Here is a 24,262-nt window from a genome sequence, read left to right as displayed (position 1 = left end):
TATTTTATTTACGGATAGCCAGGGACACACTCCAACTCTCAGACAATCTACAATTGAAACGTGTGTTTAGTGAGTCCGCCAGATCAGAGGCAGTGATGATTACCAGGGATGTTCTCTTGATTAGTGCATGAATTGGACCATTTTCCTGTCCAGCTAAGCCTTCAAAATGTAATGAGTACTTTTGGATGTCAGGGAAAATGTATGGAGTAAAAAGTACATCATTTTCTTTAGGAATATAGTGAAGTAAAAGTCAAATTAGTCAAAAATAGTAAAGTACAGATTCCCTGAAACTACTTAAATCGTACTTTAAAGTATTTTTTTAACTTAAGTACTTTATACCACTGATCACAAAAATAAAAGCATAATTAAACTGGCTAATTTAGGCCCTTTTTAGACATATATTCATGCCTCTTGTAACACTCTGTAATTGCAATAGAAGTTCATAAGTTTACCATCTGTTTGATGTTCTCATTCACACAGGAGAGAGACATGACTATGGTGGATCCTCTGGGGAGCATCAACAACATCCTGCTGATGAGGAAGAGAAGAGTCTCTCCAGATCAGAACACCAGATGGTACAGCTTGGTTTGGTCTAGTATACAGCTTGCTCTATCGGGGTCCGGGCTGGGTTTCTGTAATGCACTTTATGTCAACAGTGACATAAGCATCCATAATGATATGTGTCTGTCCCCTCTTTATGGTTACCAGGACAATGCTAGCCCTTCCACCCTCCCGGAGTCCCCATGTCGTGCCTCTCCCAGTAGCACCATACTGCTGGGTATGAAGAGGTTGTCTGTGCTGCTGGTGGACTGCAGGAAAACAACGGGGCTGAGTGGAACTGTGAGAGGAGGAGAAGAGAAGAAAGGATCAGATTTGACATATCAAAGTAAGTGCTGTAGTTTAGTTTGAACAAATACAATAGATCTGCCCACTGGTATCTGTTACCAGGACAACCAGCAGAGTTGTGTTAGTTGACATGAAGATGGACTGGTATCTTTTACTAGTAGGGCTGTCACAGACTAATAAACATCTTGTTTGACTTAGTCACCTGTTCTTTCGACCAATCAATTGGTACACATTTTAAACGTGTATTTCTATATATACACTACCGTTGAAAAGTTTGGGGTCAATTAGAAATGTCCTTGTTTTGAAAGAAAAGCAAATTTTTTGTCCAATAAAATAACATCAAATTGATCAGAAATAAAGTGTAAACATTGTTAATGTTGTAAATGACTGTTGTTGCTGGAAATGGCAGATTGTTTTATGGAATATCTACATAGGCGTACAGAGGCCCATTATCAGCAACCATCACTCCTGTGTTCCAATGGCACGTTTTGTTACCCAATACAAGTTTATAATTTTAAAAGGCTAATTGATCATTAGAAAACCCTTTTGCAATTATGTTAGCACAGCTGAAAACTGTTATGCTGATTTAAAGAAGCAATAAAACTGGCCTTCTTTAGACCAGTTGAGTGTCTGGAGCATCAGCATTTGTGGGTTTGATTACAGGCTCAAAATGGATCAATTAGCCTTTTAAAATGATAAACTTGGATTAGGTAACACAACGTGCCATTGGAACACAGGAGTGATGGTTGCTGATAATGGGCCTCTGTACACCTATGTAGATAATCAGCCATTTCCAGCTACAATAGTCATTTACAACATTAACAATGTCTACACTGTGTATATGATCAATTTGATGTTATTTTAAATGGACAAAAAAACAGCTTTTCTTTCAAAAACAAGGACATTTCTAAGTGACCCCGAACTCTTGAATGGTATTGTATATCCTCACACCATCCATGTTGTAAACAGCGTTCTGCATGAATTCCGACTCAACTTGCAACAAAACAATTTTATGAAATCTAATTTTGTTAGAAATCTAACATTGTTTAACATGGTCAACTTTGGTTTCTGTGCAATCTTCAGACACTCTAGAAGGCAACCAAACTTGTTTCATCATTCTACATTATGTATTGGCTATACAACACCTGAATTAGCCCATGAAGGGTCTTGGTCCAATGACCACCTATCGTTTTGAAACCTAGCTAGATAGCCAATGAGCTGGGCTTTCCAGCAGTATGTGAATGCCGTTTGTAGGACAAACAGCCATCATGCTAGAGCTGTGTACAACAGAGTTCATTCTCTGGTGAAAGGAAACAGGACGCACTGTAGTTTACGTTTCACAGCAGTTCGTTCTCTTCTACAAACTTCTCAAATCTGAAAAAGTTAAACATGGCTACTAAGAGTGGAAAAGCTAAATCTCAGTCCAAGTATAATCATTTTGATGATATTATTGCAGAAATTGACCAGGAGAGTGACACAGAAGGAATGGATGAGGACTCTGTGAGTGACCACAGTTATGATTCCAGCGCGGAAGAAATGTTTTTGGAAGGAAAAGATCCACTTTTAGACCAGTAAGTAAAATAGGTTTTTGCTTCTCATGCTAATGCAGTTGTTTAAATGGTCGCATATTCATTTGATATTTTTTGTTGATTTATTTATATATATATATTTATACACAGTCGAAGTTTACATACTCTTAGGTTGGAGTCATTATAACTCGTTTTTCAACCACTCCACAAATTTCTTGTTAACCTCACTAGGGTATGTGGGACGGTAGCGTCCCACCTCGTCAACAGCCCGTGAAACTGCCGGGCGCCAAATTCAAAACAGAAATCCCATAATTTAAATTCCTCAAACATACAAGTATTTCACACCATTTTAAAGATACACCTGTTGTAAATCCAGCCAAAATGTCCGATTTCAAAAAGGTTTTACGACGAAAGCACACCAAACGATTATGTTAGGTTAGAGCCAAGTCACAGAAAAATACAGCCATTTTTCCAGCCAAAGAGAGGAGTAACAAAAAGCAGAAATAGAGGTAAAATTAACTTCTCTTAACTACCGATCCCGGATCCGGGTTTGAAAATAGACAACATACGGTGATCGCCACAAATAGTCATATTAAACATTCCTGAAAATACAAGTGTCTCACATGCTTCAAAAGCCTAGAATCTTGCTAATCCAACTGCGTTGTCAGATTTAAAAAAGGATTTACTGCAAAAGAATAGGATGAGATTATCTGAGCTCAGCGCTCCATAACTGTTGTAACTTTAATGTGTTACAGAGTTAATGTTTACGTTAATTCATTGAGCTGTATCTAAAGATATTTCTTTACAGTTATTTACATATGTAATTGTATTGGTTGGTATTGAATTACGCTTTTGAATGCAAGTTCCAGAATGCCTTGCGGATGCTTTAGTCCAGGTCTGGGAGGAGATCCCTCAGGAGACCATCCGCCACCTCATCAGGAGCATGCCCAGGCGTTGTAGGGAGGTCATACAGGCACGTGGAGGCCACACACACTACTGAGCCTCATTTTTTGACTTGTTTTAAGGACATTACATCAAAGTTGGATCAGCCTGTAGTGTGGTTTTCCACTTTAATTTTGAGTGTGACTCCAAATCCAGACCTCCATGGGTTGATAAATTTGATTTACATTGATCATTTTTGTGTGATTTTGTTGTCAGCACATTCAACTATGTAAAGAAAAAAGTATTTAATAAGAATATTTCATTCATTCAGATCTAGGATGTGTTATTTTAGTGTTCCCTTTATTTTTTGAGCAGTGTGTATATATGGAATGGAGTAGAATGTAACAGCAAACCCATACATCTCAACAGAGCCAGCATGCTTTCTCTAACTAGGCTATATATTACGGTTAGAGGGAGCATGGCCGAGGCGCGTGTGTCTGTTGCTACACCCCACCCCCACATGAAATGGCCTATTTGAGGCAGGCCCACAAAATGGCCAAAGTGAAATGGAACAGCACTTTATGTTCCCTGTACTCTTTATATATGTTTATTATACCTGTTGATACAGGGCTCAGATGTGAAACTATTCTAACTGAACATTTTCATTCACAGTGGCACTGATTCCGACTGGGAGCCCCCAGCGCCAACTTGTTCATCCAGCTGGACCCCTGCTGTCTCTGGGCCATCTACAGGTGTGAAGGCACCGACAAAGAAGCGGAAGAGGGGAAGTGTGCCACCTGCTAACAAAGGGACAGAAGGGCGTTGGCACACTGTCCTAGAAGATGATGTGGAGCCACCCCAACCAACTTTTCGGCCGAAAAGGAAGCCAGGACCTCAGGTGAACTCGACCACAATTTACAGCCCCCTTCAGCTTTTTCAGTTGTTTTTCACACAATCCGTTGTAGATTCGCTCGTGTCTAACACGAATAAGTATGGGAAGAAGAAGCAGGCAGGCAAAAAGGTAGCATGGAAGCCCATATCCATGTCAGACTTTTTCTGCTACCTTTCACTGGTCATCTACATGGGGATGGTGAAGCTGAAAAGCCTGACGGACTACTGGAAAACGTCATCACTCGACCAACTGCCTTTCCCCATGACTGTTATGTCCTGCAAAAGGTTTCTGGTTCTTTCACAGGCGCTTCATATCAGTGACCCAAAGGTTGATGAAGAGAATGACAAGAAGAGAGGCACAGCAACGTTTGATAGACTGTGCAAAATCAAACCTCTCTACTCCAGCATTGTTGAGGCCTGCAAGACGTACTTTCAGCCAGCCCAGAACGTGTCAATCGATGAGAGGATGGTAGCCTCAAAGGCCAGAATTGGCCTCAAACAATACATGCGAAACAAACCAACCAAGTGGGGTTACAAGCTGTTTGTGTTGGCTGATTCTGTGTGTGCCTACACATGCAATGTTTTTGTCTATGAGGGGAGGAACAGTTTTGCTACCGGTAAGGGACTTGGCTATGACTCTGTAATGGAGTTATTGGATTTTCAACTGCTAGGGAAGGGCTACAAACTGTTTGTGGATAACTTCTACACAAGCCCTACCCTGTTTGCAGACCTGAGGAAGCGGGAAGTGTGGGCTTGTGGCACCATTCGTACCAACAGGGTGGGCTTTCCGAAGACGAAGGTGAACGACATGCCTGAGCGGGCTGAGCGGGGGACCATGCGATGGATCCGTGAAGATGGCCTGCTTTTTGTAAAGTGGATGGATACCAGAGAGGTGGTGATGTGCACAACAATCCACAAGTCCTTCAGTGGGGATCATGTGGTCAGACATGTCAAGGATGGTGCCGGGGTATGGACCACCAAAAATGTCCCCATTCCAACTGCAGTAAAGGACTACAACAAGAGCATGGGAGGTGTGGACCTATCAGATGCGCTGATAGGCTATTACAATGTTCTGCATAAGACAATGAAATGGTACAAGACCTTCTTCTATCATTTCATCGACATTGCTGTGGTGAATGCATTCATCCTACACAAGGAAATGGCTAAGAGCTGTGGAAAGCCCTTCCTCTCACAGAAAGCCTTCAGAGAGCAGCTCATCAAGGAGCTTGCTGGCTACAGCACCACTGCACCACACCCTGTCCCTTCTGCTCCTGCCACAAGTGTTCATCTGCCCAAATATATTTGTGCAGGCATGGATGTGCCTAAGGGCCAAAAGGGCACAGCATGGAGGCGTTGCTGTGTTGTTTGCAAGATGAAGTCCCCCATCACCTGCACCACATGCTCGGTGACCCTCTGCTTTACATCAGAAAGAGACTGCTATGGCATCTGGCATCAGCAGCAGAATATTGTGTAGAGCTTTGGCAAAGTGGGTGGGGTTATATCCTTCCTGTTTGGCCCTGTCCGGGGGTCTCATCGGATGGGGCCACAGTGTCTCATGACCCCCTCCTGTCTCTGCCTCCAGTATTTATGCTGCAGTAGTTTATGTGTCGGGGGGCTAGGGTCAGTTTGTTATATCTGGAGTACTTTTCCTGTCTTATCCGGTGTCCTGTGTGAATTTAAGTATGCTCTCTCTTTCTCTCCTTCTTTCTCTGAGGACCTGAGCCCCAGGACCATGCGTCAGGACTACCTGGCATGATGACTCCTTGCTGTCCCCAGTCCACCCGGCCTTGCTGCTGTTCCAGTTTCAACTGTTCTGCCTGCGGCTATGGGAACCCTAAACTGTTCATTTTTACTTTTGAGGTGCTGTCCTGTTGCACCCTCTACAACCACTGTGATCTCCACCCGGCACAGCCAGAAGAGGACTGGCCACCCCTCATAGCCTGGTTCCTCTCTAGGTTTCTTCCTAGGTTTTGCCTTTCTAGGGAGTTTTTCCTAGCCACCGTGCTTCTACACCTGCATTGCTTGCTGTTTGGGGTTTTAGGCCGGGTTTCTGTACAGCACATTGAGATATTAGCTGATGTAGGAAGGGATATGTACATATATTTGATTTGATAGAGGACTGAGGGTCTTCCAAATATTGAAAGTGTGTAAATAGTTACCCATGTTATTTTGTAAATATTTTTTTTCAATATTTTTTCCCCTTTTGGGGGGGGGGTGTTAGAATACCATTTTGGTATTTTGTATATAGTTATTTGTTTCAAAATGTATACCTTCACCAATTTGGCCACTTGGGTACATTTGGGCTACATGTGTGGGATACCTGGGTGACTTCATGATAAATGTCATGTAGCACACTCATATTGGAAATTATCAATCTGAAACTTTGCACAAGTACTGTTGCCTTATGTTTTACACTGAAATTGTTCCCATATTCATATCTAAATGTTTGTTTTATCTTGTTCATTTTAAGGATGATGATACAACAATTAAAAAGAAAAAACGTATTGTTTTTTCATTGTATTATCTAAACCAGATCTATTGTGTTATCTTCTCCTACATTCAATTCACATTTACACAAACTTCAGAGTGTTTTCTTTCAAATGGTACCAAGAATATGCATATCCTTGCTCCTGAGCTAGAGACAGTTAGATTTGGGTATGTCTTCAGGCGGAAATTGAAAGAAGGGGGGGTAGTTCTAAGAGGTTTCAATTACTAACCTTTGATGATCTTCATCAGATGACACTCATAGGACTTCATGTTACACAATGCATGTATGTTTTGTTCGGTAAAGTTCATATTTATATCCAAAAATCTGAGTTTAGGCGGGACGCTACTGTCTCACTTGGCCAAAAGCCAGAGAAAATGCAGAGCGCCAAATTCAAATGTTTTACTATAAAAATCTAACTTTCATTAAATCACACATGAAAGATACCAAATTAAAGCTAAACTGGTTGTGAATCCAACCAACATGTCAGAAATCAAATAGGCGTTTCGGCGAAAGCAAACAATGCTGTTATCTGAGGATAGCACCATTCTAAACAAAGAGAGAGAAGCTTATTTCAACCCTGCAGGCGCGACACAAAACGCAGAAATAAAAATATAATTCGTACCTTACCTTTGACGAGCTTCTGTTGTTGGCACTCCAATATGTCCCACAAACATCACAAATGGTCCTTTTTTTTTCGATTAATTCCGTCGATATATATCTCCAAAATGTCCATTTATTTGGCACGTTTGATCCAGAAAAACACCGGTTCCAATTTGTGAAATGTGACTACAAAATATCTCAAAGGTTACCTGTAAACTTTGGCAAAAAATGTCAAACTACTTTTGTAATACACCTTTTGGTAGTTTTTTACGTAAATAATCAATAAAATTGAAGACTGGATGATCTGTGTTCAATACAGGATTAAAACCAACTGTAGCTAGCTTTCTGGTCACGCGCTTCTAACAGGACACTTCGAGTGACCCTCCTTCAAGATGGCCGTACTTCTTCATTACACAAAGGAATTAACTTCAACCAATTTCTAAAGACTGTTGACATCCAGTGGAAGCGGTAGGAACTGCAAGAAGGTCCCTTAGAAATCTGGTTTCCCAATGAAAACTCATTGAAAAGAGAGTGACCTCAAAAAAAAAAATGTTATACTCACCGACATGATTCAAACAGTTTTAGAAACTTCAGAGTGTTTTCTATCCAAATATACCATAATCATATCTTCGTGGGATGAGTAGCTGGCAGTTTAATTTGGGCATGCTTTTCATCCAAAATTCCGAATGCTTCCCCCTACCCAAGAGAAGTTAACTGCCTTGTTCAGGGGCAGAATTTCAAAGTAACCAGATCTGTGTTTACTGCCCCATAGGAGGCATTTTGCCATGCTGTCATTATAAATACGAAATTGTTCTGAGGCTGCTGTTCATGCTGGGAAAGTTGATTGAAGTATGGTCAACTAAGAAAACTATAATTTCTATAGTAGATTTTGATCACACAATATACATTGGACATACACAGAAGTAAATGCCACACCTTTTCATTCAATGTCATTCATTTCACTACTTTCACAGGAAGTTCTGCTACACTGCCTACAGAAAGTTATGCTACACTGCCTACAGGAAGTTCTGCTACACTGCCCACAGGAAGTTATGCTACACTGCCTAAAGGAAGCTATGCTACACTGCCTACAGGAAGTTATGCTACACTGCCTACAGGAAGTTATGCTATCGTATATCTTCATTCCTACAGCCTTCAGTCAGGTAGGAAGTAGCAGCGAAGTCCTATTACCAGTCAGGTAGGAAGTAGCAGTGAAGTCCTATTACCAGTCAGATAGGAAGTAGCAGTGAAGTCCTATTACCAGTCAGATAGGAAGTAGCAGTGAAGTCCTATTACCAGTCAGGTAGGAAGTAGCAGTGAAGTCCTACTACCAGTCAGGTAGGAAGTAACAGTGTCAACACTGCCAAGTGGCTGGGATGTCCTCCACTGAGTCCACAGTCCTCTGCACCATAAACACCATCTGTTGTCTGCACACCTCTGACCAGATCAAATCAAATGTTATTGGTCTCATACACATATTTCTCTGATGTCATCCCTGTTGTATTGAAACAGTGCTGTAATATCTAACAATACAAATCAATACATGCAAATCCCCACAATTTATTTCAAGGATGAAGAAATATAGAAATAGTAGAACGAGCAATGTCAGAGTCTGGAATATAAATATATATACAGTTAGTTTACAATGTATATGATGGTGTGCATAGACATTATGGACTGTATATGAATAGAAAAGGTGTGTACAGTAGTAGTTATATAGGATGAGCCTTGACTAGAATACAGGGTGGAGTACTGGGTGGTAGACGGCAGTGTAACAGTGACTAAAGTTCAGGGCAGGATACTGTGCGGAGGCTGGCTAGAGGTGACTATTTATCAGTCTGATGACCTGGAGATAGACCACACATTAACCACACAATAAGCATTGTGGTGGCAGCATCATGTTATGGGTATGCTTGTCACCAGCAGGGACTGGGGAGTTTGTCAGGATCAAAATAAATATGAAAGGAGCAAAGCCCAGGTAAAAAGTTTGAGGAAAACCCACCTCAGTCTTCTGAGAACCTGTTTCCATCACACCTGTTGTGAGTTTTTTTTTATAAGGTATGACTTTACTCACATAACATTTTGGATGGTTAATCAAGCAAAATACAGCCTAATTATTTTCCCCTCAGGAAGCTCCGGTAAACAGTGGTTGTAGTACACTGCTGCCACCACCAGTCCTGGAGGGCATTTTTACTTTGTTGATAGCTAGCTGCTGTGTGGACAAAGACGTAGCAGCTAGCTAACTGGCTACCGATCAAACCTATTGTGTGTATTGAACATTCATATTGGACAGCCTTACCTATAGAATAGTACCACCACGATCAGCCCATTCTCTTCCTGACGTCAAATGGAAACAATGGAGCAAATGTATCACATGTAAATATCACTTGATTATCAGAGGAGTAAACTATGAAGCCAGCAAGAACTACTCAGACATTCTAAATATCACTTGATTATCAGAGGGGTGTATTATGACATCAGATAGAACTACTCAGACATTCCAAATATCACTTGATTATCACAGGAGTGTATTATGACATCAGAACTACTCAGACATTCCAAATCAGGCTTCATCCATATCATGAAGGTGGATATTGATCCAACCATTTCTAAAGTAATGACGGGGCTGATGGAAACAGGATATGCCTGCACACTTTTATAAATGCAGACAGATGTTAGTTCGTTTGACATGGTGGGGTCTTTTTGTGTCAGTAAAAATGTATAAGTGAGAAATGGAGGTGGAAACTCCTTTATGAGCAAATATGTATATAATAAACATCATATCTTAGTTAACTTGGAGTCAAGTGATGATATGTTGTGTGGTCCTCCCTCTACGACTTGGGAAACCATGTAGTTTATTAGGCTACAGATGAAATAAGTAATGAACTTCACAGGGTGGTGAAACTGCATGTGATGAGCTTGATGCTCCTTTCCAATACATTTGGATGGTCTTATTCTGGTGACATGATGATTGATGCTTGGTTGCCATTTGACAAATAATGTTGCTCTCATCCATAATAATCTCATTGTGTATGTAGCCTACCATCACTGTATATGTGAGCTGCTGACTACAGTGCACGGGACAAGAGGACATTTTCTATTTCACGCAACAGTTTGACCCCAGGAAAGTAAAACAAAGAACTCTTCATTGAGACAATGATAAACAGCAATCTGTGGGAGAGTTGTGGTGGATATTATAAAATAAGGATCTGCTGGAGTCCAAGTCAAACCAAGATTCTTTATTTCTGAGCTCAGAGAGAATAACAGTTACACAGCGCAGTGTAGACAGTTTGAATTCCTGAAGCATTGGGTGATGAGCACATATCTTTATAGTTTCCTGTTCCTGGGAGGAACTTTATTCATACAAGGATGCAGGTGCAGCTGGTTTGCAACGCAGGATGATACTCCCAGGAGCAGGAGATTATAATAGGTCAGTTTCACAAGGTTAGTCTGTGGTGGTTAATTTCTGTATTACCAAATGTGGAGAGACAAAGTTCACACACCAATCAGAGTTATACTTAAACTACATCTTTAATAATAAGATCTTTGCAATGACTTTCAACAATTCACTATTTCTAATGAACCGTTGAGAGTGGCAACACAATGGCTACTGAGATCTTTTATAGCAAAGATCCACCCCCCTAGTCGACATAACAAACCACAGATATTAGGAACAGTTTACAAAGTGAGACTTTATAATGAGAAAGGAGTATCCCGTAGCCAGATAGCATTCGCTATAATTTATCATTCAGTTTGGTCCCTAAGACGAGGTTCTAATCTCGTTCCTGGTACTTCATAGCACAAAAACACCAACTCATCCAATGGCATAACTCAATTGTCAACTCTAGATACCCCCATCTCAAGTAAAACCCCTTCTTGACCCCACTCCTGGACACGCTCACTGAGGGGAGTGAGCCTCTAGGTCATACACTATCCCAGGATAAGTGCAACATCAGAGAGGACATACAATGGTTCCAGACACTGCCATACACCTCCCCCCAATGCCAAAGGAGGGAGTGACTTGCGCACAGACATTGTGGAAACCAGTAAGTGGTTCCCCATTAATCACACCATCCCTTCACATAGTTTAACAGATACATTCACATATGAAGACAATGTTCCCTCCTGTCCTCTTCCCTTCCTGATATTCTGCATAGCACCAGGGACATGTGAAAGACAAGCCTGACCTCTCCCCTCTCTGGGCCCCAGGTGACTGAGCCCCAGCTGAGGGAAGAAGTGCAACTGCCATCACCAGAGTCCGAAGGGATACATTCTAATAACAAGTATATCACATCAGCATATTATGCAGATAAGAGATCTTAATTATCTATGTTACCCAACTAATTCTGATTCATCCACCAGATTATAATAGGACAGTTTCACAAGGTTAGTCACATACTCAGATATGTGGACACATACAATTAACATTTTGCATTACAGAGTCTGTGAACATTTTCATTTCATTAAATCATCAGTGGGCCAACATTGCAAATGTAAACAACGGAACAAATGCATCACATCCAAATATCACTTGATTATCTGCAGTGCTGGAGGAATGACACACAGATAAACACACACACAGTGTCAGAGTTTAAAAAAGGACCATTTAAAACAGAAGGAATCTGACCTACTCTATATTCAAACTCCATATTCAATTCATGTTTTCTAATAAAAACATACAAATATATGTTTTAGTATACTTTGTACAATTCAAGTTCATATGGTAAAAACAGGTAATCATTATCAGTCAACAATATAAGACAGCAAGTCCCCTGTGTGTATTCTCTCATGCCATTTCAGCTCCCCCGGCTGGTTGAAACACTTTCCACACTGGGAGCAGTGGTAAGGCTTCTCCCTTGTGTGTATTCTCTCATGCCATTTCAGCTCCCCCGGCTCGTCAAAACCCTTTCCACACTGGGAGCAGTAGTAAGCCTTCTCCCCTGTGTGTATTCTCTCGTGGTAAGCCTTCTCCCCTGTGTGTATTCTCTCGTGTCGATTCAGGTTCCCTAAATCGTTAAAACTCTTTCCACACTGGGAGCAGTGGTAAGGCTTCTCCCCTGTGTGTATTCTCTCGTGTCGTTCCAGGTCCTCTGACCGTTTAAAACACTTTCCACACTGGGAGCAGTGGTAAGGCTTCTCCCCTGTGTGTATTCTCTCGTGTCGATTCAGGTTCCCTAAATCGTTAAAACTCTTTCCACACTGGGAGCAGTGGTAAGGCTTCTCCCCTCTGTGTATTCTCTCATGTTCATTCAGATGACCTTTCTGGTTAAACCGCTTTCCACACTGGGAGCAGTGGTAAGGCTTCTCCCCTGTGTGTATTCTCTCGTGTCGTTCCAGGTCCTCTGACCGTTTAAAACACTTTCCACACTGGGAGCAGTGGTAAGGCTTCTCCCCTGTGTGTATTCTCTCGTGTCGATTCAGGTTCCCTAAATCGTTAAAACTCTTTCCACACTGGGAGCAGTGGTAAGGCTTCTCCCCTGTGTGTATTCTCTCATGCCGTTTCAGCTCCCCTGACTGTTTAAAACACTTTCCACACTGGGAGCAGTGGTAAGGCTTCTCCCCTCTGTGTATTCTCTCATGTTCATTCAGATGACCTTTCCGGTTAAACCGCTTTCCACACTGGGAGCAGTGGTAAGGCTTCTCCCCTCTGTGTATTCTCTCATGTTCATTCAGATAACCTTTCCGGTTAAACCGCTTTCCACACTGGGAGCAGTGGTAAGGCTTCTCCCCTGTGTGTATTCTCTTGTGTTGTTTCAGGTCCCATAATCGGTTCCATCCCTTTCCACAGTGGGAGCACTGGTGTCGTCTTGCTGGTTTGGACATCCCTGGCTCTGGTTCCTCTGAGTCTGGTCTTTCTCCTGCCAAAGACAGTGTGTTTTTAAAAAATAGAGACCTGAATGAAACCTCCACATGATAAACCAACCTTGCTATGAGGGCAAATCCTAATCAGATCCCTCAATAACCTGAGGCCAGTTTTAACAATCTTAGTGTGATTTTAAAATAAATGTAGAGCTTCCTGGTAATTACTGATATGTTTACATTACTTATTTTACTCATCCTGTTTTACCAGTCCGAACACAAAAAACTAAACAGTTCTAGGACACAGATGTCGCTGGATTCCAATTGAGCAGGTGGTTCTAAATATATAACTTTCATAGCTGTTCTAAATATATAACTTTCATAGCTGTATGATACAGAATGCGACCTACACACTTCCTTAACCTGTCTAGGACAGGGGTTCCTCTAGCGCCACTCCTCCCACATTCCACTGAAAAGGCAGAGCGCGAAATTCAAAAAATATATTTTTTTAATATTTAACTTTCACACATTAACAAGTCCAATACAGCTAATGAAAGATAAACATCTTGTGAATCCAGCCAACATGTCCGATTTTTAAAATGTTTTACAGCGAAAACACCACGTATATTTATGTTAGCTCACCACCAAATACAAATATAAAAGCACAGACATTTTTCAGAGACCAAATTGAAATACCTAAATACTCATCATAAAACATTTATGAAAAATACATGGTGTACAGCAAATTAAAGACAAACATCTTGTGAATCCAGCCAATATTTCCGATTCTTTAAGTGTTTTACAGCGAAAACACAATATAGCATTATATTAGCTTACCACAATAGCCAGAAACACAAGACATTTACCAGCAGCAAAAGCTAGCGATCGTAACAAACCAGCAAAAGATATATAATTTTTGACTAACCTCGACAAGCTTCATCAGATGACAGTCCTATAACATCAGGTTATACATACTTATGTTTTGTTCGAAAATGTGCATATTTAGAGCTGAAATCAGTGGTTATACATTGTGCTAACGTAGCATCTTTTTCCCAGAAAGTCCGGATATTTTTAGGACACTCACCTATTCTGACCAAATAACTATTCATAAACGTTACTAAAAAATACATGTTGTATAGGAAATTATAGATACACTAGTTCTTAATGCAATCGCCGTGTTAGAATTCTAAAAATAACTTCATTACGACATCCAGCTTACGTTATGGCGAGAGAGTGCCCAAAATCTGGGCGCAAACTAATAGTACACATGTACGACAGATATATGAAATAGCATCATAAAATGGGTCCTACTTTTGATGATCTTCCATCAGAATGTTGTACAATGGGTCCTTTGTCGGGAACAATCGTTGTTTGGTTTTAGAATGTCCTCTTCTGCAGTCAATTAGCACGGAAAGCTAGCAAAGTGGCGCGAAGCTCTCCTTCGTGAACAAACGCAGACAAAGCAACACGCCTAACGTCCCGAAAAAATTTCAATAATCTAATAAAACTATATTGAAAAAACATACTTTACGATGATATTGTCACATTTATCAAATAAAATCAAAGCCGGAGATATTAGTCGTCTATAACGACAGCTTTTCAGAAGGCAATACCAGGTCCCTTCTCGCGCGCTCCAGAAAACAGGAAACTGGTGTCACGTCATGCCAAGAGCTTTTATTCGACCTCAGATCAAGTTATACACTCCATTTCTTCTCTCACTGCCTGTTGACATCTAGTGGAAGGCGTATGAAGTGCATGTATACTAATATATATCAAGCACATTTATAGGCAAGCCCTAGAACAGAGCCTCGATTTGAGATTTTTCACTTTCTGACAGGAAGTTTGCTGCAAAATGAGTTCTGTTTTACTCACAGATATAATTCAAACGGTTTTAGAAACTTGAGTGTTTTCTATCCAATAGTAATAATAATATGCATATTGTACGAGCAAGAATAGAGTACGAGGCCGTTTAAATTGGGCACGACTTTTCCCCAAAGTGTAAATAGCGCCCTCTATCCTCAACAGGTTAAACATAAAATAAGTAAAGAAGTAATTTTGTGTGGAAGTCTAAAACTTGTTTTTACGTCGAAGACACAAAGCACATCAAAAAATTCTCCCCGTTGTCTAAAGTGTTCGACACCTGCTGTTTAAATGGCCCAATTTCTTATTTAGACATTCACAGGTTTTCAACATGTTGACTATCGCTGAAGTCATATATTGAGTAAAGTAAAAAATAAGTTGAAATATTTTTCCTAAAACTGATAGTTACTACAATAAACAAAAATATAATTGCAACATGTAAAGTGTTGGATGTTTCATGAGCTAAAAAAAAAGATTGCAGAATTTTTTACATCCCTGTTGGTTAACATTTATTCTTTGCCAAGATAATTCATCCACCTGACAGGTGTGGCATATCAAGAAGCTGACTGAACAGCATGATCATTACACAGGTGCACCTTGTGCTGGGGACAATAAAAGGCCACTCTAAAATGTGCAGTTTTATCACAACACAATGCCACAGATGTCTCAAGTTTTGAGGGAGTGTGCAATTGGTATGCTGACTGCAGGAATATCCACTGGAGCTGTTACCAGATAATTGAATGTTAAATTCTCTACCAGAAGCCGCCTCCAACGTCGTTTTAGAGAATTTGGCAGTACATCCAACTGGCCTCACAACCACAGACCACATATAACGCCGCCAGCCAAGGACCTCCACATTGTCTGAGACCAGCCACCCGACTTGTATTTCTCTTTGTAATGAAGCCCTTTTGTGGGGAAAACCTCATTCTGATTGGCTGGGCCTGGCTCCGCAATGGGTGGGCGTATGCCCTCCAGGGCCCACCAATGTCTCCGCCCCTGCCCAGTCATGTAAAGTCCATAGATTAGTGCCTAATTTATTTATTTACAATGACTGACTTATATGAACTGTAAATCGTTGAAATTGTTGTTTATATTTTGGTTGATAATGATGACGACGTCATTATGAAAACATTGTAACTTTAAGAGTTTTCCTAGTATATGCTTGATGTTTATACATTGTACGTTGTGTGGAAAATGTTCAAATCAAAGAGAATGTTTTGGTAAAGATGAAATGTGAAGTTAGTTGTCTAAAATTGGATTTGAGTAAAATCTAGACCTTGCCTCATAACTTGGTAGGCCCAGAGAATTGCCCTAAAGGCGGTTACGCCCACATCTGACCCGAGGGTATAAGACATGTGAGTTAAGAATTAACATATCAGACTAAGTGACCCGAGCTGCAGCAAAGGTCTGAGTAGTCAACGAACCCAAAACACAACACGAGGTTGAAGACAAAGGAATCCTTTTCTTCTCATGCTATGGATGAATAGCTGCATCTAAGCGGGTGAATTCAAGCCGGACCACCCGGTCTCAACCCCCCATCGAATCGTGGTATCTACACTGTTTTCATTCCTACGCCGTGAGCCCTGAGCTACAGGGCTGGCTGTCCTCAGAAGAATACTTTCAGAACAAGGGTGAGGAATCAGACCACTAAGCAAAAAGGACACTGACATCGTGAGGACAACCAGAGAGTTGCACCCGAGAAGTGCGTCATTTCTTGAAGCCTAAACGGCCCACGCGGAGAGACCCACAGCGGAGACCTTCAACACGTAAGTACATCATTATATTCTGACCCATAAGTGCGGCAGTTCGGGGCAAGGTTAGGGTTCAAATAAGCATAGCTGTCAAATGCACCCAAAGGGATATTTCTCTCGTGTACCTTTTCTTTTTCTCTCTTTTAAATCCCCATTTTGGGGTAACACGCGTCAGAGTGTGTTGGCCCGTTGTACTAAGTTCTAATCAACAGCCTAGACTGTGTTTTTGTTTATGCGTATCTTCTATTATCATTTTAGCTTTCTAGTAAATAAATAGTCAACTAAAATTGGTGTGGTACGAACTCATTGGTGGGACTCGGGTTTGTGCAGATTCCTGGATTATGCGACGTTCACAATGAGACTGTAGAGGAAATTGATTAATTAGCGACTGTTGTCAAATCGATATTCTGATATTCTTTGAGGTAATTTGGGAAATAGAAACTCAATAAAACTAATTTTCCCATGGTGCCCAGGTTAATGAGTTAATAATTGTCTGATTCATTTAATTACGCAATTATAAACCGTTAATCATTCGATGAGCAGCAGTCGTCACATTAACTAATACAACGTCACAACATATTGGCACCCCGTGGGAGGCATTGAAGATAAAACTATGGCCGCACTTTTGGGTTAATTCCATACCAATTGTGTAGCAAGATACATATATACCATTAATAGCTATAGGCAGGACTGGTGTGGGAGAAGCGTGTGTGTGTCGTTCCATTTCACCCAGATACTGGTCGGGAGAGAACCACCCCTGTGGTACATCTGACGAATGTCAGTGTGTCGGAGGGTCTACTGAATGCTACGTGCTAGGGCATATGTACCAGCCGATGTAGACATTCTGAGAATAATACTAGTGGACCAACTAGTAGGTCGCTTTCAGGAGTGATCTGACTCGGTCATAAGCAATTCCTAGAGCAGAGGACATATGAGCCAGCCATTACGGAAATTTGAGTAGATATATTCGTTTGACCGAAGCCATTATCTTTCTACCTCTCGCATTTGGTAACGTGAAGAGTTTAAGGGTTGAACGTGAGACGTCACCTAGTAAACCCGTTCCCTTGTTGGGGGGAACTTCCCTTGCGCGGCGAAGTGGAAGGAAAGCTAAGCATTGCGCCAGATCAGCCATTTTTGTTTTCCCCTTTGTTCATAGTGAATTCCCGCGCCGGGCGGGAATCATGTGAGATCTCAGCTTGCGCTATCAGTAACCTCTGGCGAAGAATCGCCAGTCATTTTTCATGAAATAATTCAGGTCACGCTGTAGGATATCAAACCAGTCTCAACTGATTGGATATCATTGTCTCATTCAATTTAATACATACATTAAATTGCTACACTACCTTTCCAGGTTGGTTATTGGAATAATACACACACTAATGTCTTCTAACCAATGAGATGGTTAAACTTTTCCACATTAACTTAGATATAACAACTATTTCAGGTTAATTAAAGCTAATACCTTTAGCATATACAGGGTTGACAAATCATTCAAATTGATTAATAGATTAAATCCGTTTTACCAGTTCAATGGTGTTTATTAAGGAGACCTTTTAACAGCATTGTGAAATTCCACCTTCACTGATACCTTGGCGATTTTAGCTTGTGTTAATAGAGACCTCCGGTGGTGAAGAATCGGCAATAATTACTTTAAAATAATTCAGGTTACGCTGTATGATATCAAACCAGTCTCAACTGATTGGATATCATTGTCTCATTCAATTTAATACATACATTAAATTGCTACACTACCTTTCCAGGTTGGTTATTGGAATAATACACAAACTAATGTCTTCTAACCAATGAGACATCGTTAAACTTTTCAACGTTAACTTAGCGATAGCAACTCTTTCAGGTGAATTAAAGTTAAAATTCCCAAATAGCCTATACAGGTTAGATTTATCATTAAAACCGATTTAATCAATCAAATCTGTTTTGGCAAGTTCAGTAATAACCAACTCGCATTACTGACTCAGTCTTGATGATTCATTGACATTTACAAACTGAGTTAAATCGTGTTTGCAGCCTCCAACTCAAAAACCCAAATATTACGTAAAGTGAAATAACTGATCATCATAAAACGAGCAATCCATCAGATGTGTTTCCACCCATTCCCCCTCTAATCAGTGGACCTTCACCCACGGAAAGATTGATCACTGACCTCAGCAACGATGCAAATCCTAACTATGCCGAGGGGCTGAAAATGTTAGATAAGCGAGAAAAATGCAGACATTGTGACAGACGCTCTCCAAAATAGACCATCAGGCGGAGGCCTTGTGAAGGTTCTCTCCAGTTTAGCCCTCAACTATGGCCACCAGCAGAGATGGACAGTGCACCAGTACCTCAGTGCCCAGCAGCAGAGATGGACAGTGCACCAGTACCTCAGTGCCCACCAGAGATGGACAGTGCACCAGTACCTCAGTACCCAACAGAGATGGACAGTGCACCAGTACCTCAGTGCCCACCAGCAGAGATGGACAGTGCACCAGTACCTCAGTGCACAGCAGCAGAGATGGATAGTGCACCAGTACCTCAGTGCCCAGCAGCAGAGATGGACAGTGCACCAGTACCTCAGTGCCCACCAGCAGAGATGGACAGTGCACCAGTACCTCAGTGCCCAGCAGAGATGGACAGTGCACCAGTACCTCAGTGCCCAGCAGCAGAGATGGACAGTGCACCAGTACCTCAGTGCACAGCAGCAGAGATGGACAGTGCACCAGTACCTCAGTGCACAACAGAGATGGACAGTGCACCAGTACCTCAGTGCCCAGCAGCAGAGATGGACAGTGCACCAGTACCTCAGTGCCCACCAGAGATGGACAGTGCACCAGTACCTCAGTGCCCAGCAGCAGAGATGGACAGTGCACCAGTACCTCAGTGCCCACCAGCAGAGATGGACAGTGCACCAGTACCTCAGTGCCCACCAGAGATGGACAGTGCACCAGTACCTCAGTGCCCAACAGAGATGGACAGTGCACCAGTACCTCAGTGCCCAACAGAGATGGACAGTGTACCAGTACCTCAGTGCCCAACAGAGATGGACAGTGCACCAGTACCCAACAGAGATGGACAGTGCACCAGTACCTCAGTGCCCACCAGCAGAGATGAACAGTGCACCAATACCTCAGTGCCCACCAGCAGAGATGGACAGTGCACCAGTACCTCAGTGCCCAACAGAGGCACGAGCAGGAAGCTGGGGAGTTCAAGGCACAGGTGGAGAGAACCAGGGAGCTGGCATCGAAAGCCGAAAAAGATAAGCTACTGCTAGCCGAGGAACTGTGTGTGAGAACAGATAAATTGGAAGATCTGGCTAACACTTATAACAAAGAACGCAAACAAACTCTTGACCAAGTCCGTATCCGAAAGGAACAACTCGTTTTAGCCAAAACTAAATACGATGAAGTCCACGCAAAACTAGATGAATCTGACGAGCTAGCTAGAAACCGGGGCGAGCAACTTGATGCCCTGCAAACGGTTGTGAATGAAACCCCTCAAAGCAATAATGTTCTATTCCAAAAGCTGCAGACCAAAGACGATCAGTTAATGAACACAATGACCAAGTTGGAGGACAAAACAGCAGAACTCATTGAAGTCGCTGATTTAATGAAGGATGAGAAAAACCAGGTGAGAAAGTTGGAAAATGTGACCTCTAAACAAAAGGACATCGCATCACTGGATCTTTCACTCCACACTTGAGACCCCTCCCTGCAAACCATGACAGATAAGTATGAGGCCGAGCGGAGCAAGGGCGACACCTACATGTCTAAAATAAACACCCTCAACTCCCAGATGGAATCTGCGATGAAACAGAACACCACCTTTAGGTATCATCTGTAGGAACTCCAGAACAGTCACGCACTATTGCGGGACAACCAAACCAAGCAACCTGGCTCACATCCGGAGCTCAGAGAACGAGGGAATGTAGACGACAGGAGATTTCAGCCTCTTTCTCTTAGCCATTCGGCCCACAGTGACATGGGGCCTCCTCGCAAACACAACCACAGCTTGACTTTTCCTCTTGGCCTTTCGACCCACAATTACCAACGGGAGGGTCCAGATGCTCCCCGCGCACTCGGCGGGGATCGCCTTGACAAAATCATCAAAAACTTCCGCCTCTTTGACCCCGTTCCAGGAAAGCCAAACAACACTGAGACATTCTTAGCAGACATAGAGGACGCCTTGGTTACCATCGCTTGGTACCACTAATGGATTGGAAAACCAACCAAATCTGGTCACAAATATGTATGCCAACTCCGTTGACTTCACCGCATTCTTCCAAGGCTACCTGTCATACATTGTGCAACGGCGTTTGTTCGACGTCAGCATCTGCCGCAAACCCGGTGAACTTGGTCATGAGTCCGCCATTGGTGACAGATGACAAGGTGAGTTCAACTTGGAACTTAACCGAACATGAGGTTTTCCTGTGTGGCTTGGGTGATTCACCAGCCACATACCGACCTCCTCTGATAGGGGGCGTGTGCCTAAACAGCATTATGGTTGAGGATGCCAGACTGGCAACCTGGTCAGAAAAATCTGCAATCAGTTTGGAAATGTTCAACGAAATTTCGAAAATGGCTAACTGCCATCCCCTTGTGCCGAAAACGTTTAGATTTCCACTGGGAACGACTCCCCAGACGACGCTCACCGCAACAGGGGTGTGTGCGCTATCGATCCGCATTGTAACCAAGGAAGTATCTCACTACCTACTGGTTGTCGCAGACCTCCCACATACAGTCTATGTGGGAGCGGACATTTTGGTAAGATTGGGTGTTAAACTCGATACCATACACCAAGTTCTTTGGTCTTTGGCGCAGCCAAACCAACATGCCTTGTCTTTCGACCCGGTGTGAATGGCATCCGGGCAGACTATTCCTGAAGCTTGCAAGGTGATAACTGAGTCCGCCATGATGATTCCGGCAAGAACCACAGAGGTTTCTGTAAGACTGAACCTGGCGCCCGGATACCGGGTGGAAGGCACCACTGCGTTCTTCCAACCCTCTCCGCAACTATTCGACTTGGGGCTAACTATCAATGGCAACCCGCTGTTGGAACTGACCACTAGATCCACTTACCCCCGGTACAAAATCTGACTCAAGCGGATATTTCCATTCCTCGGCACACTCAGCTAGGAACATTGATCGATTACTTCTTCCATGATTTTGAACTGGTTGTTCCCGTGATTGGGCCTCTTCCATCCTCCCTAGACCTAGATGGCGAGGGAGGTACGCTGTTTACTTGTCTGTCAAAGGCATTCGCAGTAACCCCCATATTGCCACTTGACGACACATCAACGTTCAGGCTGGATGTCGATTCTGACATCTGTTCTAAAACCAACCGGTAAATGGTGTCTTACCGTTGACTATAGACAACTCAACAAACTGGTTCCGTTGTCTCGTTGGCCAATGACACAGCTCAACCAAGAGTTGCCAAAGGTGGCAAATGCCAAGAACTTCTCCACCGTCGACGTGGCAAACGGTTTCTGGACCATGACTGTCAACCCTCGTGACCAACACAAGTTGGCTTTCTCTTTCTCGAACAAGCTCTTCACGTTCAATCGTTGCCCGCTTGGGTATGTGAACTCCCCCTCAGAGTTCAACATCTTTCTGCACAAGGTAATGCCAGACGCAGCCTCTAGGGGGACGATAATCTATGTGGACGACGTTCTCATGAGAAGTGAGACTTTGTCACATCACCTCAACGAAATGTTCTCACCCAACTCAGGTGAATTTTGGCCCATTCCTCCTGACAGAGCTGGTGTAACTGAGTCAGGTTTGTAAGCCTCCTTGCTCGCACATGCTTTTTCAGTTCTGCCCACAAATTTTCTATGGGATTGAGGTCAGGGCTTTGTGATGGCTACTCCAATACCTTGACTTTGTTGTCCTTTTCTCCAAAAAGTACAATCTTGGTCCCTATGTGCAGTTGCAAACCGTAGTCTGTCTTTTTTATGGCGGTTTTGTTCCTTGCGGAGCGGCCTTTCAGGTTATGTCGATATAGGACTTGTTTTACTGTGGATATAGATACTTTTGTACCCGTTTCCTCCAGCATCTTCACAAGGTCCTTTGCTGTTGTTCTGGGAATGATTTTCACTTTTCGCACCAAAGTACGTTCATCTCTAGGAGACTGAAAACGCTTCTCCTTCCAGAGCAATATGACAGCTGCGTGGTCCCATGGTGTTTATACTTGCGTACTATTATTTGTACAGATAAACGTGGTACCTTCAGGCGTTTGGAAATTGCTCCCAAGGATGAACCAGACTTGGCTGATTTCTTTTGATTTTCTCCTGGTGTCAAGTTTGAAGGTAGGTCTTGAAATACATCCACAGGTACACCTCCAATTGACACAAATTATGTCAATTAGCCTATCAGAAGCTTCTAAAGCCATGACATCATTTTCTGGAATTTTCCAAGCCGTTTAAATCTCTAGCCACTTTAATAATCTAAAACTGATTAAAATGTATTTTTACCTCATTAAAATGTACAAACTACACCCCGTAATGACAAAGCAAAAACAGGAATTTTGATTTGGATTTTTACAAATGTATTAAAAAACTTACATTTCACATTTACACAAGCATTCAGACCCTTTACTAAGTACTTTGTTGAAACACCTTTGGCAGCATTGAGGCTTCTTGGGTATGACCCTACAAGCTTGGCACACCTGTATTTGGGGAGTTTCTCTCATTCTCTGCAGATCCTCTCAAGCTCTGTCAGGATGGATGGTGAGCATTGCTGCACAGCTATTTTCAGGTCTCTCCAGAGATGTTCGATCAGGTTCAAGTCCGGGCTCTGGTTGGGCCACTCAAGGACATTCAGAGACTTGTTCCGAAGCCACTTCTGCGTTGTCTTGGCTGTTGGCTTAGGGTCGTTGTCCCGTTGGAAGGTGAACCTTTGCCCCAGTCTGAGGTCCTGAGTGCCTTGGAGCAGGTTTTCATCAAGGATCTCTCTGTACCTTGCCCCGTTCATCTTTCCCTCGATCCTGACTAGTCTCCCAGTCCCTGCTGCTGAAAAACATCCCCACAGCATGATGCTGCCATCACCATGCTTCACTGTAGGGATGATGCCAGGTTTCCTCCAGACGTGACGCTTGGAATTCAGGTCAAAGAGATCAATCTTCGTTTCATCAGACCAGAGAATCCTGTTTCTCATGGTCTGAGAGTCCTTAACGTGCCTTTTGGCAAACTCCAAGTGGGCTGTCAGGTGCCTTATTCTGAGGAGTGGCTTCCATCTGGCCACTCTACCATAAAGGCCTGATTGTTGGAGTGCTGCAGAGTTGGTTGTCCTTCTGGAAGGTTCTCCTATCTGCACTGAGGAACTCTGGAGCTCTGTCAGTGACCATCGGGTTCTTGGTCACCTCCCTAACCAAGGCCCTTCTGCACCGATTGTTCAGTTTGGCCAGGCAGCCAGCTTTTGGAAGAGTCTTGGTGGTTCCAAACTTCTTCCTTTTAAGAATGATCAAGGACCTTGTGTTTTTTGGGACCTTCAATGCAGCAGAAATGTTTTGGTACACTTCCCCCGATCTGTGCTGTCACTCAATCCTCTCTCAAGGACAATTCCTTCGACCTCAGGGCTTGGTTTTTGCTCTGACATGCACTGTCAACTGTGGGACCTTATAAAGAC

The 24,262-nt window shown here is 42.6% G+C and overlaps 1 protein-coding gene across 1 annotated transcript; it reads left to right on the top strand.

The window, feature by feature from the left end:
* Nucleotides 1-2,377: 2,377 nt before the first annotated feature.
* Nucleotides 2,378-20,342, top strand: LOC120041231 (piggyBac transposable element-derived protein 4-like). The gene is made up of 4 exons (XM_038986168.1): nt 2,378-2,417; nt 3,930-4,893; nt 5,023-5,280; nt 19,824-20,342. Exons 1-4 carry the CDS (start codon nt 2,383-2,385, stop codon nt 20,340-20,342), a joined length of 1,776 nt encoding a protein of 591 aa, XP_038842096.1. The 5' UTR covers nt 2,378-2,382.
* The last annotated feature ends 3,920 nt before the right edge of the window (nt 20,343-24,262 follow it).

This window comes from Salvelinus namaycush, unplaced genomic scaffold, assembly GCF_016432855.1.
Source record: "Salvelinus namaycush isolate Seneca unplaced genomic scaffold, SaNama_1.0 Scaffold420, whole genome shotgun sequence".
Lineage (NCBI taxonomy): Eukaryota > Metazoa > Chordata > Actinopteri > Salmoniformes > Salmonidae > Salvelinus > Salvelinus namaycush.
This window is presented reverse-complemented; position numbering and strand designations above follow the sequence as displayed.